At 40.3% G+C, this 19283-nt stretch overlaps 1 protein-coding gene across 1 annotated transcript; it reads left to right on the top strand.

Moving 5' to 3' along the window:
• The first annotated feature begins 1797 nt into the window (after positions 1-1797).
• On the top strand, positions 1798-12177 carry LOC120043031 (gastrula zinc finger protein XlCGF8.2DB-like). The gene is made up of 3 exons (XM_038987764.1): positions 1798-1860; positions 2242-2320; positions 10700-12177. The coding sequence occupies exons 1-3, from the start codon at positions 1798-1800 to the stop codon at positions 11632-11634; spliced, it is 1077 nt and encodes a 358-aa protein (XP_038843692.1). The 3' UTR covers positions 11635-12177.
• Positions 12178-19283: the final 7106 nt, after the last annotated feature.

Here is a 19283-nt window from a genome sequence, read left to right as displayed (position 1 = left end):
GGGCTGGTGGGTTTTGGGGGAAAGTGTATAGGTACAGGGTTAGATGGTAGATCGTGTATAAGTACAGGGTTAGCAATACAACATCTAGTCTGACGAAAAGTCACATGAACCTGAATAAGGGTTCAACGATATGGCCGTTTTGATAGTGAGAGCGTGACCTTGCCCTCTAGTTCAACAACTGCAGTGGGTGTTTCTGTTTTAAGACAGTACTTACTGGGGTTAATCAAATGTCCAATATCCTCCTCTTCTTCTTCCAATATGACAGTTACCTCTCCCTCCTCCTTCTCTTCCTTCACTGCAACAGCCTCATCCTCTACTTGTTTTACTGTGACATCCTCCTCTTCCTTCTCTTCTTTCACAACAACGTTCAGCCACAGACCCTCTTTCTCCGTCCAGTAGACCTCTTCTTTAGCAGGAGAGTAGTTTAGTGAACTCATGGTCGGGGATGTTAGCTAACAGTTAGCTAGCTAGGCTAGTGCTAACTTAACCAGCCAGCTAGCTACGTTAGCTGACTAATAACAACAACGTAAATATGAAATTAAATGGGATAACTAGCTAGACGACAGAAGTATGTTTAAAACACAGTGGATTATATACATGAACGCGTCTAAAGAGCTGCAATGTTTCAGCTAGCAAGCTACCGAGGTGGCTGACCACTGTCGTTTAACTATAAAATAACATGGCTGTCTAGCTGCGTTGTCCATAGTTACTACAGCCACAAAGTCAACATTGGCTAAATATTTATGAAAACAGAAATTTACTTTTGGTCTTAATTGAAGGTTAGGAATAATCTTAGCAGTGTGGTTAAGGTTTAAAAATCAGATTTTAAGAAGAGAAGTTGTAGAAATGAGTGGCGTTTAGCAATAATTATGACTTTGTGACTGTGGTAACTAGTGACGACCGACTAGCTGATGTTGAAAAGAAATGTTCCTTCCACTATCACCACAGAACAATGAGACAGATAATTCACCGGATGTAGAAATATGAAGCATCCGCTTGGCGTTTCCACTCACTACAAAATAGTGTAATGTCTTTATTATTTTGGGAACTTCTGTGAGTGTAATGGTTACTGTTCATTTTTATAGTTTATTTCACTTGTGTATATAATCTACTTCACTTGCTTTGGCAATGTTAACATATTGAAATGACCCTGGGTTTATAAGCGCGGATATCGACTCTGCCGCTGGAGCAGGCTTTTGCGGCACAGCCGATAGCGCGCTGGACTTCGGGCTAGAAGGTCGAGGGTTCGCTCCCTGCCGTTTCATTACAATATGTTTCCCATGCCAATAAAGCACCTTGAATTGAATTGAAAACCGGTAGTGGGAAAAGAAGGTACGAGATGGATTGTGGCCTTTCTCTCTGACCCTCTGGTTCCTTTCATATAATGTGATATAATATTATTATTGGAAATAAAATAAAATCTATTAATGAAATTGTTTTAACTTTTAGTTATAAAATATAACATTCCCTCATCTGCGTTACCCACTCCAATCAGCAGAGGGCGCTGTGGGTGTTTCAGGCAAGTCTGCCAGAATGTGACGTGGTGGTGAATCGGACTCTTCTTTAAACAACAACAGCTAGTTGGTCGTCACTAGTTACCACAGTCACAAAGTCATAATTATGGCTAATCCTCGCCCAATTCTACAACTTCTCTTCTTAAAATGTGATTTTTAAACCTAACCTTAACCACATTGCTAATCTTATGCCTAACACTAACCTTAAATTAAGAAAAAAAAAACATTTTTGTTTTCATACATATTTACGATAGCCAATGTTGACTTTGTGGCTGTAGTAACTATGGACAACCCAGCTAGACAGCCATGTTATTTTATAGTTAAACGACAGTGGTCAGCCACTTCGGTAGCTTGCTAGCTGAAACATTGCAGCTCTTTAGACGCGTTCATGTATATTATCCATTGTGTTTTAAACTCACTTCTGTCGTCTAGCTAGTTATCCCATTTAATTTCATATTTACGTAATTTCATATTTACGTTGTTGTTATTACCGTAGTCAGCTAACGTAGCTAGCTGGCTGGTTAAGTTAGCACTAGCCTAGCTAGCTAACTGTTAGCTAACATCCCCGACCATGAGTTCACTAAGCTACTCTCCTCCTGCTAAAGAAGAGGGGGTCTGCTGGACGGAGAAAGAGGGTCTGTGGCTGAACGTTGTTGTGAAAGAAGAGAAGGAAGAGGGGGATGTCACAGTAAAACAAGAAGTAGAGGATGAGGATGTTGCAGTGAAGGAAGAGAAGGAGGAGGGAGAGGTAACTGTCATATTGGAAGAAGAAGAAGAGGAGGATATTGGAGATCTGATTAACCCCAGTAAGTACTGTCTTACAACAGAAACTCACACTGCAGTTGTTGAACTAAAGGGAAAAGTCACGCGGTAACAGAATCACACTCCCACAATCAAATCAATATTTATTATACAGCAAGCACATTTCAGGTTAATCATGTGCATTACAGGAAATAAAAACGAATGAAGAAAAAAAACACAGAAATATTTACTACACAACAAAAAAGAGGATAAAAAAAAATAAAAGAGTAACAATAAAAACGTAACTACTGTAATGAAACGGCAGGGAGCAGGTCTCGAACCCTCGACCTTCTAGCCCGAAGTCCAGCGCGCTATCGACTGTGGCGCAAAAGCCTGCTCTAGCGGCAGAGTCGATTTCCGCGCTTGTGAACCCAGGGTCGTTTCACTACTTTAGAAGCACGCTAAGGAAAAGCAAAGCTAAAAAGGTGTGTTTTTAATATCTCTTTTAAATATGTTCACAGTTTCGGCCCCCCTCAGGTTCTCTGAGAGGCTATTCCAGAGGCTGGGGGCATAGTAACTAAAGGCTGGGGGCATAGTAACTAAAGGTTGCCTCTCCATGTTTCTTGGTCCTAGACTTTGGGATTATAAAAACGCCCATATCTTCTTTTTATAATCAGAGCCAAGTCTTGCTCTTGTCAACCCTTCTTCTTCTTCATGTGACTTTTCACATGAAGAAGCTGTATTGATGCCTTTCGCAGGTCAGAGTGTGGTTTTGCACATTTTGGTCACTCCCCCCTAAACGATCCAACACCAGGCCATCCCACTACTCTGGCCCTAAATGATCCTACACCAGGCCATCCCTAAAGGATCCTACACCAGGCCATCCCACTACTTTGACCCTAAAGGATCCTACACCAGGCCATCCCACTACTCTGGCCCTAAAGGATCCTACACCAGGCCATCCCACTACTCTGGCCCTAAAGGATCATACACCAGGACATCCCACTACTCTGGCCCTAAACGATCCTACACCAGGCCATCCCACTACTCTGGCCCTAAACGATCCAACACCAGGCCATCCCTAAAGGATCCTACACCAGGCCATCCCTAAAGGATCCTACACCAGGCCATCCCTAAAGGATCCTACACCAGGCCATCCCTAAAGGATCCTACACCAGGCCATCCCTAAAGGATCCTACACCAGGCCATCCCTAAAGGATCCTACACCAGGCCATCCCTAAAGGATCCTACACCAGGCCATCCCTAAAGGATCCTACACCAGGCCATCCCTAAAGGATCCTACACTAGGCCATCCCTAAAGGATCCTACACCAGGCCATCCCTAAAGGATCCTACACTAGGCCATCCCTAAAGGATCCTACACTAGGCCATCCCTAAAGGATCCTACACCAGGCCATCCCTAAAGGATCCTACACTAGGCCATCCCTAAAGGATCCTACACCAGGCCATCCCTAAAGGATCCTACACCAGGCCATCCCTAAAGGATCCTACACCAGGCCATCCCTAAAGGATCCTACACTAGGCCATCCCTAAAGGATCCTACACCAGGCCATCCCTAAAGGATCCTACACCAGGCCATCCCTAAAGGATCCTACACCAGGCCATCCCTAAAGGATCCTACACCAGGCCATCCCTAAAGGATCCTACACTAGGCCATCCCTAAAGGATCCTACACTAGGCCATCCCTAAACGATCCTACACCAGGCCATCCCACTACTCTGGCCCTAAAGGATCCTACACCAGGCCGTCCCACTACTTTGGCCCTAAAGGATCCTACACCAGGCCATCCCACTACTCTGGCCCTAAAGGATCCTTCACCAGGCCATCCCACTACTCTGGCCCTAAAGGATCCTACACCAGGCCATCCCACTACTCTGGCCCTAAAGGATCCTACACCAGGCCATCACACTACTTTGGCCCTAAACGATCCTACACCAGGCCATCCCACTACTTTGGCCGCTTTGATCAGTCTCTACACTTCGACATCCCATGAAAGCAAAATTATTAATTTTTAAAACATGATTTGAAGCTTTACATATAAAATTGTTATATGGTTTTTAGTTAAGACAGACTGACATGATTAAATAAAAAATATATAAATATATTTCAATCTGTATGTAACTAGGCAAGTCAGTTAAGAACAAATTCTTATTTACAATCACGGCCTCCTGCCGGGACGGGGGATGAAAAATAAATGCAATAAAAATATAGGCGTAACCACACAGCATGACAAGAGAGACAACACGACATAAAGAGAGACCTAAGACGACAACACAGCATGGTAGCAACACAGCACGACAAGAGAGACAACACTACATAAAGAGAGACCTAAGACGACAACACAGCATGGTAGCAACACAGCATGACAACATGGTAGCAGCACAAAACATGGTACGAACATTATTGGGAACAGACAACAGTACAAAGGGCAAGAAGGTAGAGACAACATTACATCAGGCAAAGCAGCCACAACTGTCAGTAAGAGTGTCCATGATTGTATTTATGATACATATATATATTGTGTGGTTTTAAGGTAAGAGACTGATATGATTGTATATATGATGCATATATACATATATATATATTATATTATATATTATGTTATATGGTTTTTAGGTAAGAGACTGATATGATTGTATATATACACTGCTCAAAAAAATAAAGGGAACACTTAAACAACACAATGTAACTCCAAGTCAATCACACTTCTGTGAAATCAAACTGTCCACATAGGAAGCAACACTGATTGACAATAAATTTCACATGCTGTTGTGCAAATGGAATAGACAAAAGGTGGAAATTAAAGGCAATTAGCAAGACACCCTCAATAAAGGAGTGATTCTGCAGGTGGTGACCACAGACCACTTCTCAGTTCCTATGCTTCCTGGCTGATGTTTTGGTCACTTTTGAATGCTGGCGGTGCTCTCACTCTAGTGGTAGCATGAGGCGGAGTCTACAACCCACACAAGTGACTCAGGTAGTGCAGCTCTTCCAGGAGGGCACATCAATGCGAGCTGTGGCAAGAAGGTTTGCTGTGTCTGTCAGCGTAGTGTCCAGAGCATGGAGGCGCTACCAGGAGACAGGCCAGTACATCAGGAGACGTGGAGGAGGCCGTAGGAGGGCAACAACCCAGCAGCAGGACCGCTACCTCCGCCTTTGAGCAGGAGGAGCACTGACAGAGCCCTGCAAAATGACCTCCAGCAGGCCACAAATGTGCATGTGTCAGCATATGGTCTCACAAGGGCTCTGAGGATCTCATCTCAGTACCTAATGGCAGTCAGGCTACCTCTGGCGAGCACATGGAGGGCTGTGCGGCCCCACAAAGAAATGCCACCCCACACCATGACTGACCCATCGCCAAACCGGTCATGCTGGAGGATGTTGCAGGCAGCAGAACGTTCACCACGGCATCTCCAGACTCTGTCACGTCTGTCACATGTGCTCATGTGCTCAGTGTGAACCTGCTTTCATCTGTGAAGAGCACAGGGCGCCAGTGGCGAATTTGTCAATCTTGGTGTTCTCTGGCAAATGCCAAACGTCCTGCACGGTGTTGGGCTGTAAGCACAACCCCCACCTGTGGACGTCGGGCCCTCATACCACCCTCATGGAGTCTGTTTCTGACCGTTTGAGCAGACACATGCACATTTGTGGCCTGCTGGAGGTCATTTTGCAAGGCTCTGGCAGTGCTCCTCCTGCTCAAAGGCGGAGGTAGCGGTCCTGCTGCTGGGTTGTTGCCCTCCTACGGCCTCCTCCACGTCTCCTGATGTACTGGCCTGTCTCCTGGTAGCGCCTCCATGCTCTGGACACTACGCTGACAGACACAGCAAACCTTCTTGCCACAGCTCGCATTGATGTGCCCTCCTGGAAGAGCTGCACTACCTGAGTCACTTGTGTGGGTTGTAGACTCCGCCTCATGCTACCACTAGAGTGAGAGCACCGCCAGCATTCAAAAGTGACCAAAACATCAGCCAGGAAGCATAGGAACTGAGAAGTGGTCTGTGGTCACCACCTGCAGAATCACTCCTTTATTGAGGGTGTCTTGCTAATTGCCTTTAATTTCCACCTTTTGTCTATTCCATTTGCACAACAGCATGTGAAATTTATTGTCAATCAGTGTTGCTTCCTAAGTGGACAGTTTGATTTCACAGAAGTGTGATTGACTTGGAGTTACATTGTGTTGTTTAAGTGTTCCCTTTATTTTTTTGAGCAGTGTATATTATGTTATATGGTTTAAGGTAAGACAGACTGATATGATTGTATATATGATGCATATACACTGCCGGTCAAAAGTTTTAGAACACCTACTCATTCCAGGGTTTTTCTTTATTTTTACTATTTTCTATATAGTAGAATAATAGTGAAGATGTCAAAACTATGAAATAACACATATGGAATCATGTAGTGATCAAAAGAGTGTTAAACAAATCAAAATATATTTTATATTTGAGAATCTTCAAACAGCCACCCTTTGCCTTTATGACAGCTTTGCACACACTTGGCATTCTCTCAACCAGCTTCATGAGGTAGTCACCTGGAATACATTTCAATTAACAGGTGTGCCTTCTTAAAAGTTAATTTGTGGAATTTATTTCCTCAACGCGTTTGAGCCAATCAGTTGTGTAGTTACAAGGTAGGGGTGCTATACAGAAGACAGCCCTATTTGGTAAAAGACCAAGTCCATATTATGTCAAGAACAGCTCAAATAAACAAAGAGAAACGACAGTCCATCATTACTTTAAGACATGAAGGTCAGTCAATACGGAAAATTTCAAAAACTTTGAAAGTTTCTTCAAGTGCAGTCACAAAAACCATCAAGCGCTATGATGAAACTGGCTCATGAGGACCGCCACAGGAATGGAAGACCCAGAGTTACCTCTGCTGCAGAGGATAAGTTCATTAGAGTTACCAGCCTCAGAAATTGCAGCCCAAATAAATGCTTCACAGAGTTCAAGTAACAGACTCATCTCAACATCAACTGTTCAGAGGAGACTGCGTGAATCAGGCCTTCATGGTCGAATTGCTACAAAGAAACCACTACTAAAGGACACCAATAAGATGAGACTTGCTTGGGCCAAGAAACACGAGCAATGTACATTAGACCGGCGGAAATTTGTCCTTTGCTCTGGAGTCCAAATTTGAGATTTTTGGTTCCAGCCGCGGTGTAATTGTGAGACGCGGTGTGGGTGAACGGATCTCAGCATGTGTATTTCCCACAGTAAAGCATCGAGGAGGTGGTGTTGGGGTGCTTTGCTGGTGACACTGTCTGTGATTTATTTAGAATTCAAGGCACACCTAACCAACATGGCTACCACAGCATTCTGCAGTGATACGTCATCCCATCTGGTTTGGTCTTAGTGGGACTATCATTTGTTTTTCAACAAGACAATGACCCAACACACCTCCAGGCTGTGTAAGGGCTATTTTACCAAGAAGGAGAGTGATGGAGTGCTGCATCAGATGACCTGGCCTCCACAATCCCCCGACTTCAACCAAATTGAGATGGTTTGGGATGAGTTGGACCTCAGTGAAGGAAAAGCAGCCAACACGTTCTCAGCATATGTGGGAACTCCTTCAAGACTGTTGGAAAAGCATTCCAGGTCAAGCTGGTTGAGAGAAAGCCAAGAGTGTGCAAAGCTGTCATCAAGGCAAAGGGTGGCTGCTTTGAAGAAACTCAAATATAAATATATTTTCATTTGTTTAACACTTTTTTCTTGGTTAGTACATGATTTCATACGTGTTATTTCATAGTTTTGATGTCTTCACTATTATTCTACAATGTAGAAATATAGAAAAACCCTTGAATGAGTAAGTTTTCTAAAACTTTTGACCGGTAGTGTACATTATGTTATATGGTTTTCAGGTAAGACAAACTGATATGATTGTGTCTATGATGCAACATCATATAACATCTATAAACTCTGACCACTGGTTATTAGTTAATGTTCTATAAACTCTGACCACTGGTTATTAGTTAGTGTTCTATAAACTCTGACCACTGGTTATTAGTTAATGTTCTATAAACTCTGACCACTGGTTATTAGTTAATGTTCTATAAACTCTGACCACCTGTTATTAGTTAATGTTCTATAAACTCTGACTACTGGTTATTAGTTAATGTTCTATAAACTCTGGCCACCGGTTATTAGTTAATGTTCTATAAACTCTGACCTCTGGTTATTAGTTAATGTTCTGTAAACTCTGACCACTGGTTATTAGTTAATGTTCTATAAACTCTGACCACCGGTTATTAGTTCTATTAGTTAATGTTCTATAAACTCTGACCACTGGTTATTAGTTAATGTTCTATAAACTCTGACCACTGGTTATTAGTTAATGTTCTATAAACTCTGACCACTGGTTATTAGTTAATGTTCTATAAACTCTGACCACTGGTTATTAGTTAATGTTCTATAAACTCTGACCACTGGTTATTAGTTAATGTTCTATAAACTCTGACCACTGGTTATTAGTTAATGTTCTATAAACTCTGACCACTGGTTATTAGTTAATGTTCTATAAACTCTGACCACCGGTTATTAGTTAATGTTCTATAAACTCTGACCACTGGTTATTAGTTAATGTTCTATAAACTCTGACCACTGGTTATTAGTTAATGTTCTATAAACTCTGACCACTGGTTATTAGTTAATGTTCTATAAACTCTGACCACCGGTTATTAGTTCTATTAGTTAATGTTCTATAAACTCTGACCACTGGTTATTAGTTCTATTAGTTAATGTTCTATAAACTCTGACCACTGGTTATTAGTTAATGTTCTATAAACTCTGACCACCGGTTATTAGTTCTATTAGCTAATGTTCTATAAACTCTGACCACTGGTTATTAGTTCTATTAGTTAATGTTCTATAAACTCTGACCACTGGTTATTAGTTAATGTTCTATAAACTCTGACCACCGGTTATTAGTTCTATTAGTTAATGTTCTATAAACTCTGACCACTGGTTATTAGTTAATGTTCTATAAAGTCTGACCACTGGTTATTAGTTAATGTTCTATAAACTCTGACCACTGGTTATTAGTTCTATTAGTTAATGTTCAATAAACTCTGACCACTGGTTATTAGTTAATGTTCTATAAACTCTGACCACTGGTTATTAGTTCTATTAGTTAATGTTCTATAAACTCTGACCACTGGTTATTAGTTAATGTTCTATAAACTCTGACCACTGGTTATTAGTTAATGTTCTATAAACTCTGACCACTGGTTATTAGTTATATTAGTTAATGTTCTATAAACTCTGATCACTGGTTATTAGTTAATGTTCTATCAACTCTGACCACTGGTTATTAGTTAATGTTCTATAAACTCTGACCACCGGTTATTAGTTAATGTTCTATACACTCTGACCACTGGTTATTAGTTCTATTAGTTAATGTTCTATAAACTCTGACCACTGGTTATTAGTTAATGTTCTATAAACTCTGACCATCGGTTATTAGTTCTATTAGTTAATGTTCTATACACTGACCACTGGTTATTAGTTAATGTTCTATAAACTCTGACCACTGGTTATTAGTTAATGTTCTATAAACTCTGGCCACTGGTTATTAGTTCTATTAGTTGATGTTCTATACACTGACCACTGGTTATTAGTTAATGTTCTATAAACTCTGACCACTGGTTATTAGTTAATGTTCTATAAACTCTGACCACTGGTTATTAGTTCTATTAGTTAATGTTCTATAAACTCTGACCACTGGTTATTAGTTAATGTTCTATAAACTCTGACCACTGGTTATTAGTTCTATTAGTTAATGTTCTATAAACTCTGACCACCGGTTATTAGTTAATGTTCTATAAACTCTGACCACTGGTTATTAGTTCTATTAGTTAATGTTCTATAAACTCTGACCACTGGTTATTAGTTAATGTTCTATAAACTCTGACCATCGGTTATTAGTTCTATTAGTTAATGTTCTATACACTGACCACTGGTTATTAGTTAATGTTCTATAAACTCTGACCACTGGTTATTAGTTAATGTTCTATAAACTCTGGCCACTGGTTATTAGTTCTATTAGTTGATGTTCTATACACTGACCACTGGTTATTAGTTAATGTTCTATAAACTCTGACCACTGGTTATTAGTTAATGTTCTATAAACTCTGACCACTGGTTATTAGTTCTATTAGTTAATGTTCTATAAACTCTGACCACTGGTTATTAGTTAATGTTCTATAAACTCTGACCACTGGTTATTAGTTCTATTAGTTAATGTTCTATAAACTCTGACCACCGGTTATTAGTTAATGTTCTATAAACTCTGACCACCGGTTATTAGTTAATGTTCTATAAACTCTGACCACTGGTTATTAGTTAATGTTCTATAAACTCTGACCACCGGTTATTAGTTAATGTTCTATAAACTCTGACCTCTGGTTATTATGTTTGTCTTTGGCAGGCGAGAGACCAGACTCTCACTGTGACAGTGGAAAGGGTCCTTCAGGGGAACGAGACCCAGAGACGCCCAAACCAGCGAGACCACACCACTGCTCCCAGTGTAATAAAAGTTTTAAGTGGTTATGTAAGCTGAAAAAGCATGAGAAAATACACACAGGGGAGAAGCCTTTCCAATGCTCCCAGTGTGGAAAGAGTTTTACCCAGTTAGGGACCCTGAAAAGGCACGAGAGAATACACACAGGAGAGAAGCCTTTCCATTGCTCCCAGTGTGGAAAGGGATTTACACGGTTAGGGAACCTGAAAAAGCATGAGGGAACACACACAGGAGAGAACCCCTTACAATGCTCTCAGTGTGGAAAAGGTTTTACCAAGTTAGGGAACCTGAAGGAGCATGAAAGGACACACACAGGGGAGAACTCTTACCATTGCTCTGTGTGTGGAAAGGATTTTACCAAGTTAGGGAGCCTAAAAGTACATAAAAGAATACACACGGGAGAGAAACCTTTCCAATGTTCCCAGTGTGGAAAAGGTTTTACACGGTTAGGGCATCTGAAGGAACATAAAAGAATACACACAGGAGAGAAACCTTTCCAATGCTCCCAGTGTGGAAAAGGTTTTACCCTATTAGGGAACCTGAATATGCATGAAAAAACACACACAGGAGAAAAGCCTTTCCAATGCTCCCAATGTGGAAAGAGCTTTACACAGTTAGGGAACCTGAAGGAGCATGAAAAGACACATACAGGGGAGACATCTTACCATTGCTCCCTGTGTGGAAAGGATTTTACACGGTTAGGGAACCTGAAAAGGCATGAGAGAATACACACACTCTTTCCAATGCGCCCAGTGAGGAACAGGAGTTGGAAACGGTTCAGGGAACAGAACTTAAAACTGGAAAAGAGCAAAACATTTGAGGAACAGAAACAGAACAGATAACGAAAGTGATCTCCACTGTTCAAGAACAGAACCGTTAACGAAAGTGATCTCCACTGTTCAAGAACAGAACCGTTAACGAAAGTGATCTCCACTGTTCAAGAACAGAACCGATAACGAAAGTGATCTCCACTGTTCAAGAACAGAACCGTTATTTTGAAATCTTGAGAACCCGGTTAATGTTATTTTAAAGTAATTGCCTAGTGGAAATTTAACTTTTCAAAGTTCATATTCTGTTAAAGCCATACCAAAAGAATGTCTACTCATATTTTATACACCTGTGAGAAAAGGGTGTAGCTGAAATAGCAAAATCCACTCATTTGAAGTGGTGTCCACATACTGTTGACCATGTGGTGTAACTCATCAATGTTCCCATCAGTATTATTCCACCATGTTAGAGAGAACACAGGTGCAGATTGTAAAACACATTTGATTAATGCAAACGTTTTTTTCTGAATAAAAATAAAATGTGTAACGCCACTAGTGAACGTTCATTATATACATCTACGTATTGTTACATGTAGGAGCAGTATGGACCTAGTCTGTTCATTATATACATCTACGTATTGTTACATGTAGGAGCAGTATGGACCTAGTCTGTTCATTATATACATCTACGTATTGTTACATGTAGGAGCAGTATGGACCTAGTCTGTTCATTATATACATCTACGTATTGTTACATGTAGGAGCAGTATAGACCTAGTTGCTTATTTTGATGCTTTCTGTTTGTTTTAATGACTGAATAAGAAGTTGCCTTAAATGCAGATCTGTGGTAGATGTTACATTTTTTATTGTATTCTCACTCATTAAAAATCTTCACTAATCAATCAACACTTGCTTCTCTTTGTACGTCTCAATACAATATTGTTAGCTATTTAGATAAATACAATTTTTTTAAACTTTGTCTGGAAATTACATGTATTTTCCATCTAGTTCCAGGACAGTAGCTTCAGCCCCACATCACACACAATTCTTATTGACTTTGAGCTACTTTTTGATTGGTTCTCATATGCATGCTATTTGCATGCGTAACGCCCACACACCTCCTCGTCATGTTGCTAATTATCCCTGTAATTATCCCTGTATATACTGTCATTGTATTATCACCATGAATTATCCTTGTATAGACTGTTACTGTATTATCACCATGAATTATCCCTGTATATACTGTTACTGTATGTATTATCACCATTAATTATCCCTGTATATACTGTTACTGTATGTATTATCACCATGAATTATCCCTGTATAGACTGTTACTGTATTATCACCATGAATTATCCCTGTATATACTGTTACTGTATTATCACCATGAATTATCCCTGTATATACTGTTACTGTATTATCACCATGAATTATCCCTGTATATACTGTTACTGTATTATCACCATGAATTATCCTTGTATATACTGTTACTGTATTTATTATCACCATTAATTATCCCTGTATAGACTGTTACTGTATTTATTATCACCATGAATTATCCCTGTATATACTGTTACTAAATGTATTACATATGTATTCATGCAAACGCATCCTAATAACAAAGACAACATGTATAACCATCCTAATGACAAAGACAACATGTATAACCATCCTAATGACAAAGACAACATGTATAACCATCCTAATGACAAAGACAACATGTATAACCATCCTAATGACAAAGACAACATGTATAACCATCCTAATGACAAAGACAACATGTATAACCATCCTAATGACAAAGACAACATGTATAACCATCCTAATGACAAAGACAACATGTATAACCATCCTAATAACAAAGACAACATGTATAACCATCCTAATAACAAAGCCAACATGTATAACCATCCTAATAACAAAGCCAACATGTATAACCATCCTAATAACAAAGCCAACATGCATAACCATCCTAATGACAAAGACAACATGCATAACCATCCTAATGACAAAGACAACATGCATAACCATCCTAATGACAAAGACAACATGCATAACCATCCTAATAACAAAGCCAACATGCATAACCATCCTAATGACAAAGACGACATGCATAACCATCCTAATGACAAAGACGACATGCATAACCATCCTAATGACAAAGACGACATGCATAACCATCCTAATGACAAAGACGACATGCATAACCATCCTAATGACAAAGACGACATGCATAACCATCCTAATGACAAAGACGACATGCATAACCATCCTAATGACAAAGACGACATGCATAACCATCCTAATGACAAAGACGACATGCATAACCATCCTAATGACAAAGACGACATGTATAACCATCCTAATGACAAAGACGACATGTATAACCATCCTAATGACAAAGACGACATGTATAACCATCCTAATGACAAAGACGACATGCATAACCATCCTAATGACAAAGACGACATGCATAACCATCCTAATGACAAAGACGACATGCATAACCATCCTAATGACAAAGACGACATGCATAACCATCCTAATGACAAAGACGACATGCATAACCATCCTAATGACAAAGACGACATGTATAACCATCCTAATGACAAAGACGACATGCATAACCATCCTAATGACAAAGACGACATGCATAACCATCCTAATGACAAAGACGACAAGTATAACCATCCTAATGACAAAGACAACATGCATAACCATCCTAATGACAAAGACAACAAGTATAACCATCCTAATGACAAAGACAACATGTATAACCATCCTAATGACAAAGACAACATGTATAACCATCCTAATGACAAAGACAACATGTATAACCATCCTAATGACAAAGACAACATGTATAACCATCCTAATGACAAAGACAACATGTATAACCATCCTAATGACAAAGACAACATGTATAACCATCCTAATGACAAAGACAACATGCATAACCATCCTAATGACAAAGCCAACATGCATAACCATCCTAATGACAAAGCCAACATGCATAACCATCCTAATGACAAAGACAACATGTATAACCATCCTAATGACAAAGACAACATGTATAACCATCCTAATGACAAAGACAACATGTATAACCATCCTAATGACAAAGACAACATGTATAACCATCCTAATGACAAAGACAACATGTATAACCATCCTAATGACAAAGACAACACGTATAACCATCCTAATGACAAAGACAACACGTATAACCATCCTAATGACAAAGACAACACGCATAACCATCCTAATGACAAAGACAACACGCATAACCATCCCAATGACAAAGACAACACGCATAACCATCCCAATGACAAAGACAACACGCATAACCATCCCAATGACAAAGACAAAACGCATAACCATCCCAATGACAAAGACAACACGCATAACCATCCCAATGACAAAGACAACACGCATAACCATCCCAATGACAAAGACAACACGCATAACCATCCCAATGACAAAGACAACACGCATAACCATCCCAATGACAAAGACAACACGCATAACCATCCCAATGACAAAGACAACACGCATAACCATCCCAATGACAAAGACAACACGCATAACCATCCCAATGACAAAGACAACACGCATAACCATCCCAATGACAAAGACAACACGCATAACCATCCTAATGACAAAGACAACACGCATAACCATCCTAATGACAAAGACAACACGCATAACCATCCTAATGACAAAGACAACATGCATAACCATCCTAATGACAAAGACAACATGCATAACCATCCTAATGACAAAGACAACATGCATAACCATCCTAATGACAAAGACAACATGCATAACCATCCTAATGACAAAGACAACATGCATAACCATCCTAATGACAAAGACAACATGCATAACCATCCTAATGACAAAGACAACATGCATAACCATCCTAATGACAAAGACAACATGCATAACCATCCCAATGACAAAGACAACATGCATAACCATCCCAATGACAAAGACAACATGCATAACCATCCCAATGACAAAGACAACATGCATAACCATCCCAATGACAAAGACAACATGCATAACCATCCCAATGACAAAGACAACATGCATAACCATCCCAATGACAAAGACAACATGCATAACCATCCCAATGACAAAGACAACATGCATAACCATCCCAATGACAAAGACAACATGCATAACCATCCCAATGACAAAGACAACATGCATAACCATCCCAATGACAAAGACAACATGCATAACCATCCCAATGACAAAGACAACATGCATAACCATCCCAATGACAAAGACAACATGCATAACCATCCTAATGACAAAGACAACATGCATAACCATCCTAATGACAAAGACAACATGCATAACCATCCTAATGACAAAGACAACATGCATAACCATCCTAATGACAAAGACAACATGCATAACCATCCTAATGACAAAGCCAACATGCATAACCATCCCAATGACAAAGCCAACATGCATAACCATCCCAATGACAAAGCCAACATGCATAACCATCCCAATGACAAAGCCAACATGCATAACCATCCCAATGACAAAGCCAACATGCATAACCATCCCAATGACAAAGACAACATGCATAACCATCCCAATGACAAAGACAACATGCATAACCATCCCAATGACAAAGACAACATGCATAACCATCCCAATGACAAAGACAACATGCATAACCATCCCAATGACAAAGACAACATGCATAACCATCCCAATGACAAAGACAACATGCATAACCATCCCAATGACAAAGGCAACATGCATAACCATCCCAATGACAAAGGCAACATGCATAACCATCCCAATGACAAAGGCAACATGCATAACCATCCCAATGACAAAGGCAACATGCATAACCATCCCAATGACAAAGGCAACATGCATAAGCATCCCAATGACAAAGGCAACATGCATAAGCATCCCAATGACAAAGGCAACATGCATAAGCATCCCAATGACAAAGGCAACATGCATAACCATCCCAATGACAAAGACAACATGCATAACCATCCCAATGACAAAGACAACATGCATAACCATCCCAATGACAAAGACAACATGCATAACCATCCCAATGACAAAGGCAACATGCATAACCTTGTAATAATTTTTAGATTACAACAACATTCAGTTTTCCATTGCTCCCATTCACCCACACAGGAGCTGAGCATAGGGTCTCTGTCTGATCACAAAGTCGGTGAGCAGCCTTTAAGCTAGCTAGCAAAACGGCTAATGGCTCATTACCAAGTGGTCTTAAACATACAAATAACACATTTTACATTGTTTTAAACATGTTTGCTACTGACTAAATAACACACAGTAACATCTGTGACATTCTGACATGAAGAAATACATTCGAAATTGCATTCATACCTAAAATGAGGATATATGGAAATAAATTACTTGGAGATATAGCTACGGCTTCAAGTCACTTTAAGTATATACTGTATATATTTCACCTTTATTTAACCTGGTAAGCTAGTTGAGAACAAGTTCTCATTTACAACTGTGACCTGGCCAAGATAAAGCAAAGTCACTAATGAGTGAGCTGGGAATCGCCGAGCGCCCCCGATAGGAATTCTTAGGTATAACCAATCAAAACTCAGATCAGACATCAATAGAGCACACAGATCGTTTTGTCAACATTTAGATAAATGAAAAGCATATTTACTTCCTGGTGGACATTATGATTCTGTTTTTTATTTTTTATTATTTAATTAGAATTAAAAGTGCCTTATGAGAAATGTCTGTTTCCATTGCAATCAATCTGTCACGATCGTCTTTAGGTGAAAGAGAGGACCAAGGCGCAGCGTGATATAAATACATAGTTGTATTTATTTAAGAACGATGAAGAACACTAAAACAAACTGACGACCGTGAAGCTATACAAACAAATAAGTGCAGACACTGGCAACTTACAACATAGACAATTACCCACAACCTACCTAATGACTATGGCTGCCTAAATATGGCTCTCAATCAGAGACAACGATAGACTGCTGTCTCTAATTGAGAACCAATCCAGGCAACCATAGACTTACATAAACACCTACACTGAACACAACCCCATGAACTCTACAAAAAAAACCTAGACAATACAAACACCCTATACGAGACAAAAACACACAAACATCCCCCATGTCACACCCTGACCTAAACTAAAATAATAAAGAAAACAAAGATAACTAAGGCCAGGGCGTGACACAATCCAAATTTCAATCAAATGTATTTATATAGCCCTTCTTACATCAGCTGATGTCACAAAGTGCTGTACAGAAACCCAGCCTAAAACCCCAAACAGCAAGCAATGCAGGTGTAGAAGCACGGTGGCTAGGAAAAACTCCCCTAGAAAGGCCAAAACCTAGGAAGAAACCTAGAGAGGAACCAGGCTCTAAGGGGTGGCCGATCCTCTTCTGGCTGTCCCGGGTGGAGATTATAACCATTCCATTCTCCTTCCTGGCTATAATTTACTACATTACAGGTCCCTCTCAAATGCCCGCTGGACAAGCTGGGATTTTCGTTGATGTGACATGCTCTGTGTTCAGAGTCTGTGTTCACTGAATACGTACTTCAGGGTGGAGAAGGAGTTTTCACACATTGCTGTAGAGGCCTCAAAAAGGGTTCATCGTGTTTCAGTGCCAACAGCACAGACAGCAATGCTGCTGACAAAGCCACCGCCGTATCTCTGAAGAACACTGAGTGGGGCTCCATTCGTTGTTGCTGACTGTTGTTGGCAAATTTTCCATTGTGCAAGAATGTGCGAGTCACAATGAACTCTGCTTCCACTGGTTCGGTACTGGTTAGTTCCAACAGGTCGTCCGGTTCTAGTGGCTGGGGAAACGGAGGTGCAGGTGCTTGTTGTGATGTTACCCTCTTGCTGCTGGCGCTAAGCCCTGGCTCTTCTCCATCTTGTTGGTCAGCAGGTGGCGTGGGGGAGGGCAGGTATTACAATGGCTGCTAGGGTCCTCAGCCTCGGTGGTCGGGCCTGTAGGCTGGTCGGTGAGCTTGGTATCGCTCTCGACATGGTGTTCCTCAGTTTTTTGCTCTTGGCAGTGCCCAGCCATTTTCGGATATCCATGCAGACCAAAGCTTAGCCAACTAGCTATAATTATTCAGCGCACCGCTTCCAAAACATATCGAAGTTAGTAGCTACTAGCTAGCCTATTGTTAGCTGTAGCTGTCTGAAAAAGTGAACAGCCTTTTCCCCTTTCTGTGAGAAAAAAAAACCCTCCCTGGGATCCAATGAGCTTCCTAAACAAGATAATGAAGGCGGTACCTTATGACATTGCATGGCTAGGTGCCCAATCAGAATGCATTTTGGGATTTTAAGTACTAAATATTACATTATTACATCTACTTACCTCACCGCTCCTTAGATCATGAGTTCTCACCTGGCATATAACATCTCTGTCCCGGTCTGCGCTACATTGGTAGAACCGGACAGGGTAATTCACATTCCATTTGTTATGTTTATGGGAAACAAAACTGTGGGAAGAGGAGGGGCACAAATACAAATTCTATCTGGGGAATCCATGCCACCCCCTAAAGCCGGCCCCAGACTCAGACTAATTAAGCAAAGAACATAGGTTGAAAAGGAGTTTGATTGATACTGTCTGGTGTGTAAAGGTGAAAAAAACAACATTTGATTTATCGTAGTTTTAATGAAATCACATCTGAATAAGACTGATTCAACCACTTTGTGC

This window comes from Salvelinus namaycush, unplaced genomic scaffold (genome assembly GCF_016432855.1).
Source record: "Salvelinus namaycush isolate Seneca unplaced genomic scaffold, SaNama_1.0 Scaffold84, whole genome shotgun sequence".
Classification (NCBI taxonomy): domain Eukaryota; kingdom Metazoa; phylum Chordata; class Actinopteri; order Salmoniformes; family Salmonidae; genus Salvelinus; species Salvelinus namaycush.
The sequence above is the reverse complement of the archived record's forward strand: the minus strand, read 5'-3'. Positions and strand labels throughout refer to the sequence as shown.